Source organism: Vipera berus (genome assembly GCF_964194415.1).
Source record: "Vipera berus genome assembly, chromosome: 2".
Taxonomy (NCBI): Eukaryota; Metazoa; Chordata; class Lepidosauria; order Squamata; family Viperidae; genus Vipera; species Vipera berus.
This window is the reverse complement of record NC_138203.1, coordinates 35,138,742-35,164,427: the sequence shown is the minus strand read 5'-3', so window position 1 is coordinate 35,164,427 and position 25,686 is coordinate 35,138,742. Positions and strand designations below refer to the sequence as shown.

The following is a 25,686-nucleotide window of genomic DNA, read 5'->3' as shown; positions in this document are numbered from 1 at the left end:
CAAAACAATTTTACTACAGTTTTGTACAGTACTTTTTATCACACATCTAGTTAACTGTAATAAAGATAAATATTGAATGAGGAAATGTTAACCTAAGATGTCTCTTCTGCTTCTCTTTGTAAAGATCAGAATTCCCTTTTTAAAATATTCTTTACTTTTCCTTTTTTCTTTTTCTTTCTGCATTTTTTCTTGCTTTCCCTTCCATTGTTTTCTTCTGATTTCTGTTTTTGTCCTTTACTATTGCTAAAATATTTAGTGTAAAGTATTTTTTTAAAGAAAGGTAAATAACTGACCAATTAAAACTAACAAGATATGGAAAGCATACATAATATCCCTTCTGACATTTTTTTCAAGATCCTTGGAAACATGCTCAAGAGGAAGGAGTTGAAAGGGCTTAGAGTGGAGGACTTGACAATTTTCGAAGCATGCCCAACTCTGTCCTCAATGGAGATGCACCACAGGAATTTTCCTTCCTTCCTTCCTTCCTTCCTTCCTTCCTTCCTTCCTTCCTTCCTTCCTTCCTTCCTTCCTTCCTTCCTTCCTTTCTTTTCTTTCTTTCTTTCTTTCTTTCTTTCTTTCTTTCTTTCTTTCTTTCTTTCTTTCTTTCTTTCTTTCTTTCTTTCTTTCTTCTTTCTGTAAAAATACATTTTAGCAAATGATGGCTGATGAATGAATGAATCTTTATTGTCAAAGTACAACTATGTGTACATTGAGATTAGCTGAGCCTCCCTTTGTGCTCCCACCCCCCAACACACAGTGACAACAGACCCTCCATCTTACTACACCATGTGAACCAACTACACCACACACCGGCCTCCCAAGTCAATACTGCATAAAATTCCCACAAGTTATTTCTCATTCAAAAGCCTAACAGCCCACGGATAAAAGGTGTTTTACAGCCTGTTGGTGTGGCTGGCTATACTCCTATATCTCCTACCTGATGGTAGGAGAGTAAAGAGATACTGTCCAGGGTATGAGTCGTCCCTGAGGATTTTCCTCACTCTTCCAAGGCAACGAGCCCTGGCGATGTCATCCAGTGGTGTCAGGGAACAGCCCACAATGTCTTGTGCTGTACTCACCACCCTCTGTAATACTTTCCTATCCGCGGCTGTCAGATAAGAATATCCTGTAAATATTGTCCTAATTATGCTGCTTTTTCATGAATTGATACTGCCCCTTTGGGTAAAAATTTAAAATCCCAAGCATATGGTCCAGAGACAATGGATAGAATGTTCTCCTCCCTGGGGACTGGTCAGTTCAGTGATTAAAACACACATATTTTTGGTTCCTGCCTTTGTGAATGACTTCTTTAAATATTAACCACAGCTATACAAATTTACTGAATTTATTTCTCAGTCAGTAGGCAGCAGGTTTGAGTTATATATTAGTTACACTTTATTTATTTTTAATTTGTTGTATTGAAGTTCACTCCATTTTACACATTACTTTCTCTTTGCCATCTATTTTATTGTTTTTTTTTAATCCCATTTATATCCCGCCCTTCTCCAAAGACTCAGGGCGGCTTACAATTTAAAGCACAAATCAATGTGCTTAGCAATAGTTTATTAGTGCAATATGCATTTGTACCATCATTTCTTTCATATACAGTAAATCAGACTGTTATCAGAGCTATACCAATAAATACTAAGATAAGACTATTATTGGAGATCAGTTATTATTTGTGTATCTCTTAGCTTGACAGTACCACATTTGCTTCCAATTATATTAATCCATTTAATTATTTTCACGTATTGCTTCCAAGTACTTTGCTGATTTGTCTTATTTTAAACTATACCGAGATCTGAGGTTTTCATGAGATATGTAAAATGCTTATTCATTGGAGGCTTAGTTATTGGAAAACCTGGCCATTTGAGGAGGAGAGCATTAAGAGAAAAATAGTGCTTCCAGTCACTTAGAAATGATTTCCCCGTTAATTCTTAAGCAGAAGGCTGTGAAGTTGTGTTTTAGGTATCTCAGAAAAAGTGTTTTTGTTCACTATCTAAAATGACAATCTGGTTATACAGATATTAGCCTTCCAAAGCTTTAGAGGTGAACACAACATTTGATAACATTTTAATTGTATGGCAATCTCCATTGGATCTGAATCTATTCTACCTTCAAACTAAGCCTGGAATTTTTGCTTTATATATAAGGAGATTTGGACTTCCATTAGAATTTAAAGGAGATCAATGACATCTCATCTTCCATTCTGAAAAAGTACAAAATTCCAGACTCATCTGAAATTGCATGTAATTTATAAATCAAACTTTTCTTTACTGTTAACAACCTATTCAAAGCAATTTTCCTGTTTGGATGAAAATGTTAAAAACAAGGTATTTAGTTCCTAGTTACCATACCAAACATTTCTGTCAAAATTTGTTCTATTTTACTATTTTAAAAGCATCTGAGAGTCAAATAAATCTTTAAAAGCAAAATTATTCCTTATTTTCAAGTGATGTGGCTCTTTATAGACTCTATTTTGCACACCTTACAGGAAATTTTCCATTTGACAGAAAGAAGTTGGGCTTCATAAGTATCTCTAAGCTAATCTGCAAACAGATACACAAAATCTACCAGCCTGCTGTTATTTCATTTTTTGTCTTTGTTTTTCACATGAAGGTTCATTAGAAAGAATTGCTGATGTGACATATGTTAAGTGCTTCATGCTGCAATGTCTGCAGTCAATGTATTATTCATGCCATAAAAGGGAAACTTAAGTGGAGTCCTATGCATTTCAGAACTAATTCCTCCGAATATAGTGGGATTTATTCTCATATAAGCATGTATTGAACTATATTCACAGGCCAATAGTTATTTTGAAAAGCAAGGCTTTATGAAAATTATTCTCAAATGTTGAACCTCTCCCATAAATCATCAAATGTAATCCTTTTTTAAAAAATAATAATATCGCTCTTTCCCTTCTTTCATGGAACCACTAGCAAACATTTCATAGCCTCTTCACATTCAATATTTGGTTAAAGTAGCAAAGCAAATTATCATTATGTGCTATAATGGTGATGAGTTTTGACTAACCTATTGAACATTCCATAGACTTGTGATGAAAAACATGGCAATTTAATGTTAGTGTTAATCAAAGTTACTACTTTGGAAATAGTGTCAAAGTTATGGTGTCTTTATTTACCAATACCTCTATTTATTATTTCAGAGATAAACTTTATCTAAAATAAATAGCCTTGTATACAAAACAAATGATGTATAGAGGACAGAGAAGATGAAAACAATAGTATTGTAAAGGATCACTTGACCATCTGACTTGCCATAAGAACACTCTGAGCAAAAGAAATCCTTGACAAGGGTGCAATGCATCTGTAAAATATTATGCCAGAAGGAATTTTTTTTAACTCGACACCCCAGGTTCAGGCTGCAAAAATCTGGATGCCAACAAAGAAATACACAAAACTGTTTTGCTTCCATCTTCTGATCAACTGGATTTTTTGCAGCCCAGATTTTGTAGCCTAAAAGGCATTTAATCAGTGGGATGAGAGATGTCAGAGATAGATGCTCCAAAACAGGGGGAAAGAGAGATCCATGTACTATCAGTATAGAACTAGATCAACCCTCTTAACATATCTAGACCCGTACCAATCGGGCTTCAGGCCCGGGTACAGCACGGAGACAGCATTGGTCGCACTGGTGAATGATCTCTGGCGGGCTCGGGACAGGGGTTGCTCCTCTGTCCTAGTCCTTTTAGACCTCTCAGCGGCTTTTGATACCATCGACCATGGTATCTTGCTGCGACGTCTCAGGGGGTTGGGAGTGGGAGGCACAGTTCTTCAGTGGTTCTCCTCCTACCTTCTGGGACGTTCGCAGTCGATGTTTGGCAGGGGGGCAGAGGTCGACCTTGAGGCCTCTCATTTGTGGAGTCCCTCAGGGATCGGTCCTCTCGCCTCTCCTGTTCAACATCTACATGAAGCCGCTGGGTGAGATCATTCGTGGTTTTGGAGTTGGGTATCATCAGTATGCTGATGATACCCAGCTTTTTATTTCGACTCCAAACCACCCCAGTGATGCCCTTGACGTGATGTCCCGTTGCCTGGAGGCGGTCCAGGTCTGGATGGGGAGGAACAGGCTTCAGCTCAACCCTGACAAGACTGAGTGGCTGTTTGTGCCGGCATCCCGGGATATTCCGGTTATTCCATCTCTTGCCATGGGGGGTGAGTTATTACCCCCCATAGATAGGGCGCGCAACTTGGGGGTCCTTCTAGACTCACAGCTCTCTTTAGAAGAGCATATTGGAGCTGTGACTAGGGGGGCCTTTGCCCAGGTTCGCCTGGTGCGCCAGTTGCGACCCTATCTGGACTGGGATGCCTTGCGTACAGTCACTCATGCGCTCGTGACCTCTCGTCTAGACTACTGTAATGCTCTCTACATGGGACTGCCCTTGAAGTCCACTCGGAGGCTCCAACTGGTGCAGAATGCAGCCGCGTGAGTTGTACTGGGAGTTTCCCGATACTCCCATGTTACACCTTTGCTCCGCGAGTTGCATTGGCTGCCGGTTGTCCTCCGGGTGAGATTCAAGGTGTTGGTAATGACTTACAAAGCCCTACATGGCATGGGTCCGGATTACCTACGGCAACACCTGCAGCCGGCATCAACTTCCCTCCGTCCAGTGCGCTCACACAGAGAGGGCCTCCTCAGGGTGCCTCCGATCAAAGAATGCCGATTGGTGGCCCCCAGGGGGAGGGCGTTCTCTGTGGGCGCGCCAGACCTGTGGAACCGCTTGCCAGTTGAGCTCCGGATGGCCCCCGACCTTTGCTCCTTCCGGCGCGATCTAAAAACGTATTTATTTGAGCAATCCGACCTGGATTGATGGGCAGGGGTTTTAATATGTTTTTAATTATTGTTTTAAATTTGGGCACTATATTTAATCATTTTTTAACTTTTGTATTCTGCTTTTATATTTATTGCCCTGTACACCGCCCTGAGTCCTTCGGGAGAAGGGCGGTATAAAAATATAATAAATAAATAAATAAATAAATAAATAAATAAATAAATATTGTTGAATAACATTTCACTATCCCAGAACTGGAATAATTAGAGATAGCATAGTCTTCTTCAACCATGCCCTTTAGGTGTATTGAAACCCTAACTCCAAATATTCTCATCAGGCTAGTTAGCATATACTTTTACTTTCTAAATGATACATGACCTAACAGTAGAGAAAGACATATACCGGTATGTTTATTGGTGTCCTATTAGTTTATTATATATACTATTTACATTAAAATACAGATATGTGTGTGTGTGTGTGTGTGTGTGTGTATCACAAGCCAATTTAATTTTCTTAATCTGAAGGCTAGGAATAGAATGTTTCCTTTATTGAAATTGAGAAAAATGGGTGAAAGTATAAACTCTGTTTAACAAAGTTGAACTTAGTTTTGAATAAGAATCACATATATCTTATGGCTTCCATCAAGTTTGAAATAAAGCCCATAGGTTCAATAGAATTTGTTTCTGAATATATGGTGCTTATGAAAGGAAATGCTTTTAAAGAATTAAGTCTATATTCTATTTAAACATTCATTATTTATTGTACTGTTTATTTTAGAGCATTTATAGGCTATCCCAATCTGATTGATTCTGGGTGGAGTGCAGGAGGAAATACATATGTCCTTTGGATCATTCATATTGGACATTCTGCTTTAACTCTTATACTCTTGGGATGTCTCTTTTAATGATGTGTTTGCCATCTGGAGTTTTTTTATAAGGATTTCTATTGAGTGGATTAAAAAAACGGTCTGCCACCTGATTAATTGTTGGTATCATTGCAAACCAATATTTCAATCAATTGATGTAACTAATCAGTTAAACACTGTGATACTAGTGATTTTGTAAGAACAATATAGAAAGGACTTTGAGAAAAGAACTTTATAGGACAAGTTGACATTTGAATAAACATAGATGACATATTGTTGGTTGTTATTAATACCAAAAGCCCAATTGTATAATTTCACTAGTACAAATTAGTATTCTGAAGTACATTGAACTGAAAAAAATATCATTTTTTAACTTGTCAATTTGCTCTCTGTATGCTTTTTTTTGGACAAGATTAATTCTTTTTAATAAAATGTGCCACGGTACTTTCCTGAGATGTTGGGCTAATTGCCATTTGGGTACTTAAACAGTGGCTTTGCCTTCATAATCCCAGTCTAAATTGCTAACTAATAGCACTCCCTCTCTCAGGAAAGAAGCACTCATGAAAATGATGCCAAGAAAAGGAAAGTTAGAAAAAGCTACGGCTGGCAGTTGCATTGAAAAATAAACACATTTCTGGTATTACGAAACTAAATGAATCAAAAGGTTTAAAAGGTTTTTAGGCTGTGTTACCCTGATCACCATTCTTTCATGATACTAACATGTAGATTTTATTTTAAATGTTCTGCCAAAAAGCAGTTTGCTGAGAAGAATAAATGTCTATAGGAAAAACATGAATATATATAAAATGCAGGATTTAAAATTTATTTTTCTTTTCTTCCATATTCACAGGCCAGAAAATCCTTCACCACAGAAGTGAAGTTTTAGAAACTGTTGTGTTGATTAATCCTTCAGATGAAGCAGTCAGCACTGAGGTAAAATAAAATTTAAAAAATCATACCTATGCTAATATACTTTAATCAAAATTACATCTGTGGGCATAAAATAGATACTGATTTTATCTACTGATCAGAGATACTGATATTTTTATTTACATATTTTATCTATACCGCTCAAAATGAAATAGAATGCATGTCAACTGTTAAGTAAGTTCCACTGAGTTTAGTGTGAATTACATTCAGGTACAGTAGTAGAATATATTAAGAGTGGTTTAATTGTGTTATATTTTTGGTTACAGGATTATCTCTCATTTTTCATCCACACGTAGATGAAAATAAAACTTAAATATATGACTCAATAAGTAAATGATATTTCATATTCTCTTCCATTTCCTTGGTGACATTGTATATATTCTTTTATAATTTATCAAGAAAAAGCAAATGATGTGAATAAGATATAAATTAACATGCATGGCAGACTGGTGGGGGTATCCTGTTTCTCTCAGTGGTCAGTCAAATGCTTGTGACAAATCTATAAATACTCAGAGAGACAGGAGACTTTTCCTATTGTTCCCACCTTTTCATCTAAACCATCTTGAAGAGTAGTGCTCACCCATCTATTTGGTAAAGCTCCTCTACATGTTTTTCTGCTTAATTTAAATTAATTTCTGATTATTACATTTTTTTTCTTAAGATTTTCTACCAGTTTTCCAAATATCCAATATTCTGGTGATATTTTCCAACAACGTATAATCTTCTGAATCCTTTTGGATCTTTTTTTTAATTACCATTTGACTGGATATTTTCTTCTTATTTTTCATGGAGATTATTTGTTCTATATTTTTGTAAAATATTGCCAATTGTTATATTTAATTTGAGAGCTCTTTAATCCTTGTATTTCTTTAACATATCTTCAATTTCCTTATCATCCAAAATCCTGATCTCTTTATTTGCAAGCTCCCGTCTGATTTTAAGTCACTCAACAAACTGCTCACAATTCTTTTACATCTCACTGTTTTTTCTTCATTTCTTGTCCTATGCTGATATTGTCCAAATGGGTTAAGTCACAATTCCCAGTTTCCTATAAATAATTGTTTGTGTTTTAAAACTTTTCTTTGGGGTTTTTTTTTGGGGGGGGGAGGGGTGTTAATGGGGCCTTTTTTATTTGTTGTTTTGTTAAAGTCAGTTTTGATCTTATCTGAGGAAGTTTTTTATTTTTAAAAAAACAAGTATTTTTTCTTTTTTACAGTAATATAATAGATATTCCTCATTATAAGTTAACATTCTCACAATGAATATTTGGCAAGAATTTTTATCAATTTCTTACTTTTGCCAATTTCTGCATGCCACTCTCTTAAAATATATAAAACGTAGGAGTAAAATCCAGAAGTCATATATTAGTGTTTTTCCTGGAAAAGCTGTTGACTTTGTAAAGTGTTCTGGCAGCCTTTCTAGAGTTTTAGCAGCAGGCTCACAAAGCAATGGAAGAAGAGAATTCTGTTTTTAATGATCTAATGCATAAAAAGGGATGAAATTTAAGTGGCATTCATGAGATAATCTCATTGTTTAATGACAATGATAAACAGGAAAGGGACATAGCCCATTAAAAGTAATGGTACATTTTTATACCCTAGCACAATTAGTTTTAAATCAGCATGGAATTTGCTTTTTTCTGCTTCCTTAAGCTTTTAGTGATCATCCTTGAACTCATTATAAAAGGTAATTCACTGAATCATATATGTCTGAAGGGAGGAACAAACAAGAAAACATGTGCAAATTCCATGGCACGTGAGGTGTTTGATGCTATCTGAGCTGAGTTGTTTTCTTGCAGATGTTTCATTACCAAACTAGATAACATCACCAGTATTGAAGCAGCTCAACCTTGAGCTACAAATATTCTCTTCTTTCAGGTCCATGGCAAGTCCATTTTGCAGCATTTCCTGTGTGGAACTGCAGTGCAAGTAATTTTCCCATTGCTAGAATCACCCACTTTGTCCCACCTCCTGCGGTTTTCCTCTTCCTGCTAGGTCAGGGGTAGGCAACCTCGGCTCTTTTATGCTGACTCAGGAATTCTGGGAGTTGACGTCCATGAGTCATAAAAGAGCCAAGGTTGCCTACTCCTGTGCTAGGTAATAAGGCACTGTAATCACAATTCCCCTATCCTCCACAGATGTTCTGCAGAACATCTTTAACAGGAAACTGCAGACAGAGAAGAAAGTGAATGCTAGCTAATTGCCATCGTTAGTGCTACCACATTCCCCAGATGGAAGGGTGGCTAGTTAATTGTGTCAGGAAAGGGAAGGTGAGGATTCTGAGATGCATATGATGCTGCTGATGGTTGTGGAGGCAAAGCCAGTGTTCATATGGAGGGACCTCTCTTTTCCATGCATGTTTACTTCAGAATTCTGGGAGTTGAAGTCCATGAGTCAAAGTCCATGAGTCATAAAAGAGCCGAGGTTGCCTACTCCTGTGCTAGGTAATAAGGCACTGTAATCACAATTCCCCTATCCTCCACAGATGTTCTGCAGAACATCTTTAACAGGAAACTGCAGACAGAGAAGAAAGTGAATGCTAGCTAATTGCCATCGTTAGTGCTACCACATTCCCCAGATGGAAGGGTGGCTAGTTAATTGTGTCAGGAAAGGAAGGTGAGGATTCTGAGATGCATATGATGCTGCTGATGGTTGTGGAGGCAAAGCCAGTGTTCATATGGAGGGACGTCTCTTTTCCATGCATGTTTACTTCAGAATATATATCCTATGAAAATGAACACCTTAACAATCTTTTTAAAAGCTTTTCTTTAATATTTCAGATTTAAAGCACAACATTCAGTTTCAGACCTAATTATTAATACATATCTTGGGTTCATTTGGCTTTGTAGTCATGATATCTGTGGAAGTCTCTTCCCATGAAAGTGCACCTAGAACAGGGGTAGGCAACCTCGGCTCTTTTATGACTCATGGACTTCAACTCCCAGAATTCCTTAGTCAGCATATCTGACTCAGGAATTCTGGGAGTTGAAGTCCATGAGTCATAAAAGAGCCGAGGTTGCCTACCCCCCGACCTAGAATCTACTGTTATTCCATTTCAGGGCAAGGCAAATTCTGGGGTCACACAACATGCTAATCAATTATGTGGTTTTCCTTGGCGTTAACAACAAAAAACCTGGATGACTTACCAGATGACAGCAAAGAAATACAAAAAAACTGCTTTTGATTTCCTCTAATGGTCATCCAAATATTTACAATCTGGTAGCCCCAATATTGTGCAGACCAGACCCACTGCTTAGAATTATTGTGAATAACACCATAAATACTTACTTTTCCAGACTTCCCAAACTTCTTAATTTTCACTGGAGTTGCTATTCTGTTTTTTTAACTTGATTGAATTAACATTATTGTTTTGATTTTAAATAGGAGTCCCCTTCTATTTCCTAATATATATGGACTTTTTTTTTTTTTACAAAACAACCATTCTTCCTCTTTGAAACACAATTATTCCTCCTTTTTGGATAACTACAGTCCAAGGGTAATCTATAATTTATTTGAAATTATTAATATTAATTTTTTCTCTAATAAATACATGAAGTATAAAAGATGTTTCAAAGTCATTATTTGTATTTTCTACCGCAGGTGCGTTTAATGATAACAGATGCTGCACGACATAAACTTCTGGTACTAACTGGGCAGAACTTTGAAAATACAGGCGAACTCATTCTTCAGTCAGGATCTTTCTCATTTCAGAATTTCATTGAGATCTTCACAGATCAAGAGGTTTGTTTCTTAATTGTTGCTACTCTGTAACTTAATGGGACGAAAGTTTTGTTTGTACTTTTGATTGTACAGCAGATTTATTCATTTAATATTTTGAAGAGGAGTAAAAAAAATCAGAAATAGATATCCATCATGCTATTCATTTTTAAAATACTGTGTAGACTGCAGGACAAGGAATAAAAGATAGTCAATTTTTATTTATTTAGATAAATCCAGAGTACACAGTTAATTCCCAGTTAAGGAGCACATGTTTTGCAAATATTCAAACATATGACAGTGATGAACTAGTGGTGGTTACAACTGGTTCTTGAACTGGTTCCTCTGACTATTCAGCATCCCTGTGATTACGTGATCAAGATCAGGGCACTGGGCAACCAGCTTGCACAGATGATGGTTACAGCATCCCACAGTCACATGACTGTGATTTGCAATCTTTCCTGCAGCTTCACACAAGTGAAGTCAATGAGAAAGCCAACAGGGAAGGTCTCAAGTTGCTCAAGTAAAATACCTCTCCCTTCAGAACCACCTCCAATCCTCCTTTGCTTGCGCCACTCCTCACTGGCCACCTGCACAACCTTGCACACCCTCCCCAAGTCTGACTGTGCTTGTGTGGTCCCTCTCCAGTGATTTGCACACTCTCTCCTGGCCACTTGAACATCCTTCCCCAATGTCATTGAGCTTACTCCACTCCTCCCTTACTACTTGCATACCTTCCCTCACCGGGCAGCAGCCATTTCAATCCCCACCATGCTTACATTGTGCCTCCCTGCCACCTGCACACTCACTAAGCCCAACTGTGCTCAAACTGCACCTCCTTTGTACACTCCCACTCTCTCTTTACCTGCCTGCCATCTTGTGAGCAGCCCAGGACTTGCAACTTCTTGCTGGCTTCCCCACTGACTTTGGTTGCAAGAAGTTGCAAGAAGATGCTTGCTTAATGGCCTATAATCCCCACTTAACAGTGACAACTGGGACTGCAAGAATTGTCATTGCTAAGCAATGAAATCACATGACATTGTGCTTTACAACTGGACATAATTGGTAGAGGTCTAATAGGCCCAAGAAAGCACATTCCCACATTTAATGTCTCAGAAAGGTGACTCTAGCCTGATGAATGCTGTTTCCATCCTAGGGCTGGACCTGAATCCTGCTTAGCAGGATGTTCTTTTTTTTGTTTTTGTTCCTAAGATTGTCTCTTGCTGAGATATAGCCATCTTAACCATCTTTCTCAAAAACAGAAAGCAGTGTAGCAGGTGAAAATTATTAAAAATGAGGTCACAGGAAGGCTTCTGTGCATTATGAATATATATATATTCAAGTCAGAAGCCAAGTATATTTGTTTCTGAAACAAACCTAGAGAAGGAACTAGAAGCAGTTTTTTTTTAGTCCAGATTTTTTACATCTGTATATTCTAGTATATCTGCCTCCTTCACAAATGTAATTCATGTTTACTTTGCCCTTTAAATGTAAGTAATGTTACTATCCAAGTCTGAAATAATAAAATTAAATTGGCTCAATCTTTCTAGGAAGTCAGCAAACACAGCTAAGATATTTCCATGGCTAGAACCATGATGGAATATAAATACTTCTGAAATAAAAGCAACTTTTCTTAATATGGAAATGCCTTGGCACGAAGCCAGTATATGATTGCTATTTTTCTTCTTCTTGTGGATAACAGTGTATATCAGAGAAAAGAAGACTTTAGACCAGTATAATTACTTTGATTTGTACTAGAATACTGAAATCAATTATGGGGCCAAAGGCAAAGTTCTGACTCGGGAGGCGCATCCACTTCCTACTGAGTCTCAATTTAATTTTGAGACATAAATATGAATTAAATGTGTACAATCTTATCATATTCCTGCTTGGGTTTTTCAATTTCAGATTGGAGAATTGTTGAGCACTACTCATCCTGCCAACAAAGCCAGCTTAACACTTTTCTGTCCGGAGGAAGGGGACTGGAAGAATTCAAACCTTGACAGACACAACCTTCAAGATTTCATCAACATTAAGCTGAATTCTTCTTATATTTTGCCTGAAATGGAAGGGCTTTCTGAATTCACAGAATACTTGTCAGAGTCAGTGGAAGTACCATCACCATTTGATATTTTGGAACCGCCAACATCAGGAGGCTTTCTGAAACTTTCTAAGCCTTGTTGTTACATTTTCCCTGGTGGAAGAGGAGATTCAGCACTGTTTGCCGTGAATGGATTCAACATGCTTATCAATGGAGGATCAGAGAGAAAATCTTGTTTCTGGAAACTCATCAGACATTTGGACAGAGTAGATTCAATTTTGCTTACTCACATTGGAGATGATAATTTGCCAGGAATTAACAGCATGTTACAACGGAAGATAGCAGAGTTAGAAGAGGAGCAGTCTCAAGGCTCTACTACCAATAGCGATTGGATGAAAAATCTAATTTCACCTGATTTGGGAGTTGTATTTCTTAATGTTCCTGAAAGCCTAGGAAATCCGGATCCTAATTTGCCATTAAAAAGAAGTGTAGAAGAGGCTTGCTTTACATTGCAATACTTAAACAAACTATCCATGAAACCAGAACCTCTCTTTAGAAATATAGGAAGCAACACTGAACCCATTATCCTTTTTCAAAAAATGGGTGTAGGGAAACTGGAAATGTATGTGCTTAACCCAGTCAAAAACAGCAAAGAAATGCAATATTTCATGCAGCAGTGGACAGGTACAAGCAAAGATAAAACTGAACTAGTGTTACCAAATGGTCAACAAATAGACATCCCAATTTCCTACTTGACTTCGATCTCATCTTTGATTGTGTGGCATCCTGCAAACCCTGCTGAAAAAATTATCAGAGTTCTTTTCCCAGGGAACAGTACACAATATTGCATATTAGATGGCCTAGAGAAGCTCAAACATTTGGACTTCCTTAAACAACCAATAGTGACACAAAAAGACTTAAGTGGCAACCTGGCAAGTCCAGCAGTAAAGCAGGCAAAACTGAAGCAGAGAACAGATAGTAAAGAAAGTCTCAAGCCAGTCACTAAATCCCTGTCGACAAAGACTGTCAGAAAAGAATCCAGAGAGGAGGCATCTGACACAGGGAAAACTAGCCCACCAGAAAAGGCTCAAAAAGTAGAAAATAGACCTGTCATAAAAAAGGATAAACCAGCCAAAAGTGAAAGTAGGCTCTCGGTGACTGAAAAAGATCTAACAGCAAAAGAGCAACAAATTGTGAAATCTGAAACTATGGAAAAGCAAGCCACTGATGTGAAACCGAAAGTAATAAAGGAGAAGCATGTGAAAAAGGAAGTGAAAGTAAAATCTGAGGAAAAACAAGAGGAGAAAGAAAAGTCAAAGAAAGAGGTGCCCAAGAAGGATGAAAAATCCCAGACCAAGAAAGAAGAAAAGCCTAAAAAGGATGATTTGAAGAAAGAAATAAAGAAAGAATCTAAAAAAGAGCCAAAGAAAGAAGCTGCTCCAAAAGAATCCAAAAAAGAAGAGAAAAAGGAAGCGAAAAAGGAAGAAAAGAGAGAAATCAAGAAGCTTCCTAAGGAGATGAAGAAAACCTCTGCTGCTTTGTTGCCTGAATCGAAGAAGGTTGCAGCAAAGCCAAAACCACAGAAGAGGGAAGAACCCATCAAAAAAGAAAGTGGACTTGCTGGGAAACCCAAAGAAAAAGCTAAAAGCAAGCCAGTGAAGAAAGATCTCAAAGTGGCTGAAACATCAGCTGCAGCCGTGACTGTTTTGGGAGCTGGGGCTGCAACGGTAGCAGCTGCAAGCCTAGCAGCCGGTGGGAAAGAACTTGAAGTTGAGAGATCGCTTATGTCCTCACCAGAAGACTTAACGAAGGATTTTGAAGAACTAAAAGCGGAAGAAGTTGAAGTAGTGAAGGAAACGAAGCTTCAGGAAGATGAAGTTCATAATGAAAGCCAGCTAACTGACCTAGAACAAAAGGAAGACTACACAATTAAAAAAGAAAAAATTGAAGGTCCAACTTATTCTCCTGATGAAGATACCACCACTGCAGAACCTGAGGGAGAATGTGAACAAACTCCTGAAGAGCTGGAGTCTGTGGGAAAGGACAAGGTTGACGACAGCGAAAAATTTGAGGAGGAAGGAGCAGGATTTGAAGAATCTTCTGAGGCAGGTGATTATGAAGAAAAGGCTGAGACGGAAGAGGCAGAAGTACAAAGGGACGATGAGGAAGAAAAATTGCCAGCAGGTTTCAAAAAGCAAGAAGGCATAAAGGATATCATCGAAACAGGAGAGATTGAAAAAGAAATGATAGAAGCCCCTGAAAATGAAAAAATGAAAGGGTTAATGTATGGTAAAAATGCAGAATTTAGAACAGAATATGAAGACCGTTATGAAGAAAATGTAGACAAAGCAACAGTTGAAAAGGCAGAAACAGGAGACACTGAGGAAGAAATTGAAGAGGACAAAACCGAGGAGGTCAAAGATGAAGAAGAAACTGAAGAAATACAAGCTGAAGAGGATTACGTCATGGCTGTGGTAGACAAAGCAGCCGAAGCTGCTGAAATGGATGATAAATACGGTTTGCCTATAACTACTCCAACTAAATTGTCAGAATCTCCATCTCCAGCAAAGGAACCAGCATCTTCTATCCATGATGAAACTCTACCTGGTGGGTCAGAAAGTGAAGCAACTGTTTCAGATGAAGAAAACAGAGAAGACCAGCCTGAGGAATTCACTGCTACTTCAGGTTATACCCAGTCCACTATTGAAATATCCAGTGAACCAACTCCAATGGATGGAATGTCAACTCCAAGAGATGTAATGAGTGATGAAACAAATAATGAAGAAAGTGAATCTCCTTCCCAAGAATATGTTAACATTACTAAGTATGAGTCCACACTATATTCTCAAGATTTTGCTAGACCTAAAATTGCTCCTCTTCCTGATGCTTTTAATGGATTATCTGAAGGATCAAAAACAGATGCTACTGAAGGCAAAGACTATAATGTTTCAGCTTCTACCATTTCACCACCTTCTTCATTAGAGGAAGATAAGTTTAACAAATCTTCCTTCCAGGATCTGTATCATCTTCGGGAAAATGAATTCAAAACTCTTAATAAATTAGAAATTTCAGAAACTTGGGATGAGAAGGTAGATGAAAGTCCAGCCCCACTATCACCGGTTGGTAAAACACCTCTTAGTGAACGTAGTGTGAACTTTTCCCTAACTCCCAATGAGATTAAAACATCAACTGAACCTGTATCTCTCAGAACACTGCCAGAAAAGCATCACGAAACCCAGGAAGAGCAGAGCCTCAGCCCTGATGATAAAACATTAGAAGTGGTATCTCCTTCACAATCAGCTGCTGGAAGTGCTGGTCACACACCTTATTATCAGTCTCCCACTGATGAAAAGTCAAACCAACTTCCAACTGAGATTCCTGGAAAGACAACAGAAATACCAATCAGTGTTGAAGTTAGTGATGCCAAAGACAATGTTACAAAACACAGAATAAGCCCAATGGATGAACCAGTGCCTGATTCTGAATCGCCTTTTGAGAAAGTGCTTTCACCTTTACGAAGTCCACCGCTTATTGGTACAGAATCTTCTTATGACACATTTTTAAGTGCTGATATAAAATCTCTCAAAGAAACTGAAACCACCTTTGAAAAGAAAAGTGAAACAAAAGATTCTGTGTTGCAGAAGAGCTCAGTTTCTGAATTTACTTCAACAAACATTTTCCAAGACCAACAGGATGAAAAAGATTTGGAGCTGACACCTCCAAAATCAGACATTCTTCTAGAAAAGAAAAAGGATGATCTAGAAACTTCAGAGATTCAGTCTGCATTAGTTTTGGATGAGAGGAAGCTGGCAGAGGTTTCTCCTACTCAGGTGGATGTTAGTCATTTAGGCTATTTCAAAGAGGACACTAAAATGTCAATATCTGAAAGTACTGTCTCTGATAAATCTGCAACTCCTGTTGATGAAGTTGTAGCAGAAGATACTTATTCACATATTGAAGGAGTTGCATCTGTTTCTACAGCATCTGTTGCTACTAGTTCATTCCCAGAACCAACCACTGATGATGTATCTCCTTCGTTACATGCTGAGGTTGGATCTCCTCACTCTACTGAAGTTGATGATTCTCTTTCTGTGTCTGTTGTACAAACACCAACTACATTTCAAGAAACAGAAATGTCTCCATCGAAAGAAGAGTGTCCAAGACCAATGTCTATTTCTCCACCAGACTTTTCTCCTAAGACAGCAAAGTCAAGGACTCCAATACTAGATCATAGATCTCCTGAACAATCAACTATGTCAGTAGAATTTGGACAAGATTCACCTGAACAGTCTTTGGCCATGGATTTTAGCAGACAGTCACCTGAGCAACCCATAGTAGGTGCTGCTGTGCAGCATATATCTGAAAATGGTCCCACAGAAGTTGATTTTAGCCCTTCAGAGATGCAAGAACATGGATTTCCAGATAAAATATCGCCAGTGGAACAAGTATGTTTTAGCCATGAGAAGGATATTTCAGAGATTATTTCAGTTTCTCAGATAGAGGCTTCGCCTTCACCTTCCACTTCCTCTGTTCATACACCTTCACAGGCAAGTTCTCCCCTGCAAGAAGAAATTCTATCAGCTGTTACACAGCCTAGTGATATGCCAATACATTCTACATTTCCATCAGAAAAAATGCAAAGCTTAGGAGAGAAACTCTCACCAAAGTCTGATTTATCTTCATTGACACCACGGGAATCTTCTCCTTTATATTCACCTAGCTTTTCAGATTCACCACCCATAATGAAAGAAACAATGGCTGCTTCTCAGTCATCTCTATTATCGCTGCACATATCCCCAGACAAATTGTTTGGCTATCATACATCAATAGTTCAAGACCCTGAGACAAAACATGGTCAAGCACTTCTAGTATCTAAGGATCAGGAAGATACAGAAGAAACATCCTTATCACCAGAACCACTTATTTATTCTTATAAGGAAACTGGAGAAAGCACTAGGTCACCTGAGGCTGTTAGCTATTCCTATGAAAAAACAGAGGAAGTCATTGAATCCCCTGAAACCTTTGATTACAGCTATGCTGCAAAAGAAATCACCAGATCAATAGAGGCAGATAATTATTCCTATGAGAAAACAGAAAAAAGCACCAAGTCACCAGAAGCCCTTGATTATTCTTACGAAAAACCCACCAAACCATCAGAGTCTGTCCATTATTCTTTTGAGTCTACAGAGAAAGCTACCAAATCACCTGACATTTCAAGTTATCACTATGAGAATGATAAATACTTTGTTTCAGAAAAATCTGAAATCCGTCAAGATGTTGATTTATGTCTTGTCTCATCCTGTGAATACAAGCATCCCAAAACAGAACTCTCACCTTCTTTTATAAATCCTAACCCCTTAGAATGGTTTGCAAGTGAAGAACAATCTCAAGACCAAGAAAAGCTGTTAATTCAGTCAGGAGGTCCTCCACCACCCTCTGGAGGAAAACAGCAAGCTCGCCTGTGTGGTGAAACTCCCCCGACTTCTGTAAGCGAATCTGCTCCATCACAGACCGACTCAGATGTACCCCCTGAAACAGAAGAGTGTCCTTCTATTACAGCAGATGCTAACATTGATTCAGAAGATGAATCTGAAACGATACCAACTGATAAAACAATCACGTACGAACACATTGATCCTCCCCCAGTCCCTGTTCAAGATCGCAGCCCTTCACCTAGGCACCCAGATGTCTCCATGGTAGATCCAGAGACAATGCCTATTGACCAGAACCTAGGGAAGCCTTTGAAAAAGGATCTGAAAGAAAAAACAAAAACAAAAAAGCAGGGGACTAAGACCAAATCTTCCTCTCCTGCCAAGAAGAGTGATAGCAAACCTAAGCAAGTGGCTTCTCCAAAACCTGCTGGTTTGAAGGAGTCATTGGATAAAGTTTCCAGAACAGCTTCTCCAAAGAAGAAAGAGTCTGTGGAGAAAGCTGCCAAAAATATCTCTACTCCAGAGATAAAATCATCTCATAATGAAGAGAAAGATAAGGAAACTAAGAATGCAGCAAATTCTACAACATCAAAGTCAGCAAAAACTACAACCTCAGGTGAGACAAATTGTAAAGTTAATCTCATATATCAGCCCTTGAGCCTGTTGTCTTTGAGATGTACCAGATTACAGCACTCAAAATTCTCAGCCTTCATTGACAGCTCTGGTGGCTAAGAATTCTGAAAGTTGTAATTCCAACACAACTGGATTACTGTAACTAAATTACTAAAGAGAATATAGAGATATTTTTCTGTAGCTGTATTTAAACCTTCCTGCTTTAAAAGCCATTATTTTACATGGGGACCATTGAAATAGTGTTAAGTTAGTTTATTTCAGACTTGTTAACCTGAATGATTTTGGTATGATTCAACTCGATAGAAAAATATTGAGGTTTTTTAATGAAACATTTATGTTTGTCTACGTGTGTTTCTAAACAATATTTCAGAATAGTGTGCTGTTGTGCAAGACAAAACAAAATTTCCACAGTAAACATTTTACCATGTGGCCAATATGCTAGCATTTTTAAGAATCAATGAATATATATTCCAGTCCAGTTCAACTTAAAATTGGCAGTTGGAATGTAAAAAAAAATTGCTGTAATTGTTCATGAAATCTTTTCAAAAGTGGGGGAAGGAGATAAAAAGAAGCAAAAACAAGCTTAAACCCTTTTCATGAGAAACATTATAATTTGAAAGAAAAAAAGAGAATGTTTATTAAGAAGGTTCCTAGTCAAATCAAAATAATTGTAGAGTGCAGAGTTCTTTCATTTTAAAAAAAGAACTAGAAAGTCAGAATGAATTTTAGAACTTAAATATTCAGATCATTTTACATCCCTCACAACTCTTAGGATTTAAAAAAAGGCATCAAAGTTTGTCGTAATAGCTGATATATTATTCCTTCTTGGAAAAATTGTGCTTCAAATTGGGATTAGATGGAACATAAATAAACATAATTTCTTGTTACAAGAAAACTTATGGAACTATCTTTTTGAACCTTGCCTAGGATACCTTGTCGATCAGAAGGTCGGCAGTTTGGCGGGTCAAATCCCGAGTGCCGCGTAACAGAGTGAGTGCCTGTTACTCGTCCCAGCTTCTGCCAACCTAGCAGTTCGAAAGCACGTAAAAATGCAAGTAGAAAAATAGGGACCACTACGGTGGGAAGGTAACAGCGTTCCGTGCGCCTTTGGCGTCTAGTCATGCTGGCCACATGACCACGGAAACGTCCTCGGACAAGCGCTGGCTCTTCGGCTTTGAAACGGAGATGAGCACCGGCCCCTAGAGTTGGAAACGACTAGCACGCATGTGCGGGGGAACCTTTACCTTTACCTTTATCCTTCTCTAACTGTTCACTTCAAAAAAAATTGGATTTTAAAACCCATAATTCCTAGACAGAAAAATCCAAGTTATGGAATTGGAAGCTAATACATCAGTTATTATGCTAGGTATTAGTTTATAGCTATCATCAGTGTTTGAGAAGGCAAATGAAAAATTGCTGTATTAAGAAAGGAACAAATTTTTGTCAGCGGTTGCTATAAAATCTAAAATCTGTGTTTAGAAGTCAGAATAATTCAGTGTCACTCTGGATTCAACAACATTGCAAAAATAGCCTTAATGATTAGAATGATGGGGACAATGAAGAGAACTACTTACTATTTATAGTTGAAGATAATGTTGTTCTTAGTAGAAGGAAAATACTGCTTCTAATAAACATAGCAATCTGTGGTCAGATACTTAGTTTAAAAATAGCCACTGAGCATTTTGTCACTCTCTGCTAAAAAGTGATGGTACTAGTGCTTCAATTTATGTTTAAATGTTAAAGAAACACATTTTGATACTGCTGAGCTGGGAAAGGCTACTATATAGCCTATTATTATCATGGGTTTCACTGGAATTTGAAACCATAATATTGGAAAGAAATATAAGCTGCCCAAAGTCATTGAAAGTTAGGTAGCATATAAGTTTAATCATTATTACTGCATACAGAACAATGTAAAATCACAATAAATTATTATTACTATCTGTTCACTCTGTTTCTTTTTTAAATTACTTGCATCTGATCTTAATTTCATTATCTTGGCCTTCAGTCTGATCTTTCGTTTTGGGACTGAATTCGATTTTGCTTTTCTAATTTTGATACCCAGTTCTTCTGTAATCATCACTGCTGTACTGCAGGCAAACTGATTGGTCTGTTTGATAGATATTATTTTAATCTTTGCAACCACCTTATTCACATCCTTCATTATAGGTGCCAAATCATATGTCTACTAATAATTCTGCATATGCCATAATCTCTTTTAATTCTTCTTTTGGGGGGATGAATTCATAGGTTGTTTCCATATTAGCCTTTACTGGTTCTATTGTTGATAAGTTGATAATTTATTATTCATGTAGTTTATATCGATTGTTCCCTTTATACTTCCAATTATTGTTACCAGGTTTCTTTGGCTATTCTACTATTTTGGGGGGGAATCTCTCATTTTTATAATTTTTCAGAACTGAATTTCCTTCCGTTCTGCTTCCCTGAATATTTTATTTTGGATAATGAAACTTCTTCATTATGGTTTGTCACACAGTCAGCCAAATATTTAGACTGAAATTGACATTTTTATCCACCTATCAAGTTTTTCCAAAGGGTGATAGGCAGATATTGCCTTTTGAAGTTGTATCATAAGTAGCATCACAGAATGTAAGCGGGTCCAAGTAAGATTGTCTTTTGCAATTGACTGATGATGATTTTTGTCAATGCTCCAGATGTTTTGGAATGATGTATTATTACTTTGATTATATACACAACAATATAAAATTATTCTATAGTGCCATTTCTTTATCTGGTGTTGGCCTTCAAAGGCACTGAGTTCTTTCTTTTCATCTTTGATTAGCCTGCACTAACATCTTGTGTCTGCCCAGTAAGGTGACAGTAGTTAGACAACTTTAACTGATCTGAAAAAAAAGGTCAGACCTAGTTAATAGTTGGGTAAGTTAATATTAGGCTATAGGCTGGAATGAGGGTGTTTTAAAAGTATCTTGGCCATGGGCAGGAGCAAATTATTTCCGTTCGATTTTTCAAAGGAAATTAGAAGGCAAGCTTCTCTTAATGTTGTGCTCCCGAATCTCTTATATTTCACATTCCTTGAAATATGTGACATTCAGAATCCATGTGATAAAGTACTTAAGGTATTGGACTATGAGCAGGGAAACTATGTTTGGGTGTATGGATGTATATACGTATATACGTATGGATGTATTCTGGTCCATCTTGGCCAAGAAAGCCCATTGGATGGCTTTAGACCAGTCATTCTATTCTCAGCCCAATTTCTTTCACAGTTGTTGTGGGGAGAAAATAGGAGAAAGGAGCAATATGCATGCTGCTTTGTGTTTCTGTACCAAAAAAATGGAATATAAATAAAATCAAATGAATGCGTTGATACATATACACAAACATGCATGGATACATATGGTTAATAACTTATTCTTTTGTAATGTTTCTTGTTCTGTTCACCAAGTACATTTTTATCGTACAAATATCTGATTTTATCAACTGCTTAAATTCCACAGGATAATTCAAAATCATTAAAAAATACATGAACTTCACAGCTGGAGCTTGTTGTGTCAGTCTGTCCAGCTTGAGCTTATCATTAGTAAACAATGTGTATTACCACAAACTGAGACAGGACTCTTATTTATTGTATGCATGTATATATGTATGTATGTATGTATGTATATGTATATGTATTTATTTATTTATTTATTTATTTATTTATTTATTTGTATTGTATTGTATTGTATTTATTTATTTATTTATTATTTTAGGATCTGGAAATGGGAAACCAACAAAATCTATAGCTGTGCCTCCAGGACCTCCTATGTATTTGGACCTGGTCTATATTCCCAACCACAGCAATAGCAAGAATGTTGATGTAGAATTTTTCAAGAGGGTGAGATCATCCTATTATGTTGTGAGTGGGAATGATCCTGCTGCTGAAGAACCAAGCAGGGCTGTCTTGGATTCTCTGTTGGAAGGCAAAGCTCAGTGGGGAAGCAATATGCAGGTATGTTCTCCAGAATCTGTGAAGTAAAGGAAAACCCATTAAAAATAAGATGCTAAGAATAATCTTTTAATTAAGTAACCAAACCTAAAGGGGAAGAGCTTACTTTGTTTAAAATCACAAGATAAGAAAAGTGGTACATCTAAATCTTCAACAGTTGTCTTTTTACTAAGGAGAGTTGATTGCATAATTTATAATTGATTGTGTGTTCCATGTGCAATACTATGATCATAGAGACAACACTTCCTGTAGCAAAATGAATATTTGTTTCCCCCACTCCCCAAAGTGGCATTCCAACTATGAAGAGTGAGAACTGCAAGATGGGTGGCAAATAAATTTGATAAATAAAGAAAATTAATAATAAATGAATAAAATATTGGATAGCTCCTCTTCCCTGATTGCTTTTGCACTCAGTTTTCCCACACCTCCAAATTCTAATATTGAGAAGAATTTGAAAGGGTTGATGCTTAGAGCAGAAACGGATCAAGGAAGATCCAAATGATCCCCAGCACTGCTAACTTTTCACTATAAGTCCCAGTGTTTGAAAATGGATTTAGATGGATTCACTCCCATTGGAGGAAATGGAAAGACTTCTTTTCAGTTGAAGAACAGAATCAAAAAAACAAGGTAGTGAACATTATTTTCTACTCCCACTTAGCCAATTTGTTGCTGGCAGGACTTTAGAAAGAAAAGCACCCGTAAGATTTTTTTTAGTTAACTAAATATTTTAAAAGGAAATAAAGATGGATCTGTAAAAAATAGAACTATAGGGAATGGAAGTGATCACATTGAAATGTAAATCAACATCAAACCACTATAATATGAAGTTTAATCCAGGAATTTCTAGAGGATTATAAATAGATTACTGTATTTTATTGTTCACTACTTGCTCTGAATTGTTTTGATAGCCCAGCTGAGAGATTGTACATGAGCCTAGAAGAATCTTAGCAATTGGGCCTATAGTTGTATGTAAGTGCAGCAGGATTATTGTATGTCTTGCCATACATTCCCTTCTCATTACTGTTTTTGGATAATTCTGCGAACACAACATCTTTCAGGCATAGAAATAGTCTTATTAAGAATAAATAACTTAAATAGAAAAACCTTCTTTTGAGAATTAAGAAAAAAAAGGTTGTGCTAATCATTTCCATTCTGTACATTCTCTGTGTTGAAATATAAACTTGTTTGGAAATAACAGATGTTGTCCAACACATCTGGAGGCATCATGGTCTGAAGGAATAATGTTTATGCTATTTTTCTCACACGGACGAAATGGATCTATATTTTATTAAATTTTATTTCTATGTGTGCATAATTAATTTATTTCCACTGCTTAATGATATAAAGCTAACTTCTAAGATCATATGCAAAATGCTTTTCCTTTTAAAAATACTTCTTGCACTTTTTACATTCATTTATATCTATTTAGCTGATCGCTCATCTTACCAGTGTGACTCTGGTTGGCTAACATGAATCAAAATGCAATATAAATACAATACATACGTTAAAAATCTACTTAACTGCATACTTCCCCAAATATAACATTGTGTTATAAAAGTGCAGAAAGTACATAAATAATAGATGCAATATATTCTCAGTAGTATTTCTCTGGATATAATAAGGTTAATGGTGCCCTAAAATATTGCTCTGCTTTTCAAAATCTATCTATATACTATAGAACCCTCTTTCCCATAACCTTTAACTGGGCTAAACAATGCCTCAATAGAGCAAAAGATTCTGTGCCAAGATACCTCAAATGGACTAAATTATAGAATGTGTCCAAAATCTGGGAGCCATCACTCCTGTGGAATTGAAATTTAGCAGATTTTATAAAACATTTTATGATATAAACATTAGGTAAAGATAAAGGTTCCCCCGCACATGCATGCTAGTCGTTTCCAACTCTAGGGGGCGGTGCTCATCTCCGTTTCAAAGCCGAAGAGCCAGCGCTTGTCCAAGGACGTCTCTGTGGTCATGTGGCCGGCATGACTAGACGACAAAGGCGCACGGAACGCTGTTACCTTCCCACCGTAGTGATCCCTATTTTTCTACTTGCATTTTTACGTGCTTTCGAACTGCTAGGTTGGCAGAAGCTGGGACGAGTAACAGGCGCTCACTCTGTTACGCGGCACTCGGGATTCGACCCGCAAACTGCCGACCTTCTGATCGACAAGCTCAGCATCCTAACCCACTGAGCCACCGCATCCCAATATAAACATTACCATAAAGCAATTTATGACATAATACAAAATGTCATACATTTTCTATGCCAATATTTGACAGTGATATATAGTTCAGCATGGGCTATTTTTAAGGCAGATACACTTCTGAATGTATCCCAACATTTCCAGCGAAGGTAGTACATTATAAACTCTGTTCCTGTTGAAGGCCTTGAAGAATCTGGTAAGGAGATGTCTCTGAAAGGATGGTCCAATGGTCACGGGTTGTCTAGTAACAACTAATTATCTTCCTATGTCCAGTTCTGATGGTCAGGTTTTCCTGACTGACCACTCTCCTGATGTGTTGGGATGGTCTGAGGATATTATGATTGTAATTCCAACACATGTAAAAGATGCCAAATTTGGTAAGATTATGCACAGGTATTTAAGACATACTAGTTGGTTGGTAGTGCAGTAACAAGGCTTTACAAACTCTCAGTCTGAGAATTCAATATTTTAGAGAATTTCAGAATGCTCTGTTCCTTACTGATATGATGCTGTAGGGGAGGGATTCACTTCCAGAAATCGCTGAATCATCCCTAAGCAAACAACTTTCCATTCCAAGATTGTGCACATCTGTAGAGTGTCAGTACTGTAGTGAGCTTCCTCATCATTCTTCCTTTTGTAATTTCTTTTGTAATGTGCTTTTTGTCTGACAGGTGACATTAATCCCAACGCATGATTCAGAAGTGATGAGGGAATGGTACCAAGAGACCCACGAGAAACAACAGGATCTTAACATCATGGTTTTGGCAAGCAGTAGCACCGTTGTTATGCAAGATGAATCTTTCCCTGCATGCAAGATTGAACTGTAAAAAAAAAAAGCAATGCATTTCAACTTTAAACTTTGTTTCCAGAAATTCTTCAATTTGAAAATACTTTTTCTAAAAATATAATCCATTTAATTCAGCTGCTGAACTATATATACCTGCCAAATGCTATACTGTATCAAAGTGATGCAAGTCACTATTTTTTTTTCAGTCTTTGCTAATTGCTAAGGGAAATAACAGTATTCCCACCATAGGGTTCAAATTACTGCAAAACCTGAAGATTCAGGTTCATCTTCATTGAACACTTAGGAAACCATG

General features: G+C 37.3%; 1 protein-coding gene across 1 annotated transcript in view; it reads left to right on the top strand.

The window, feature by feature from the left end:
* Positions 1-25,413, top strand: part of MAP1B (microtubule associated protein 1B) — a gene marked incomplete at both ends in the record, with an annotated part of 60,539 nt that extends 35,126 nt beyond the window's left edge. Inside the window, 5 exons of the mRNA XM_081315571.1 lie at positions 6,508-6,590; positions 10,187-10,327; positions 12,212-18,392; positions 22,144-22,382; positions 25,258-25,413. Of these exons, the coding sequence (XP_081171697.1) occupies positions 6,508-6,590; positions 10,187-10,327; positions 12,212-18,392; positions 22,144-22,382; positions 25,258-25,413 (6,800 nt within the window). The remainder of the gene's footprint in view (positions 1-6,507; positions 6,591-10,186; positions 10,328-12,211; positions 18,393-22,143; positions 22,383-25,257) is intronic.
* Between the last annotated feature and the right edge of the window lie 273 nt (positions 25,414-25,686).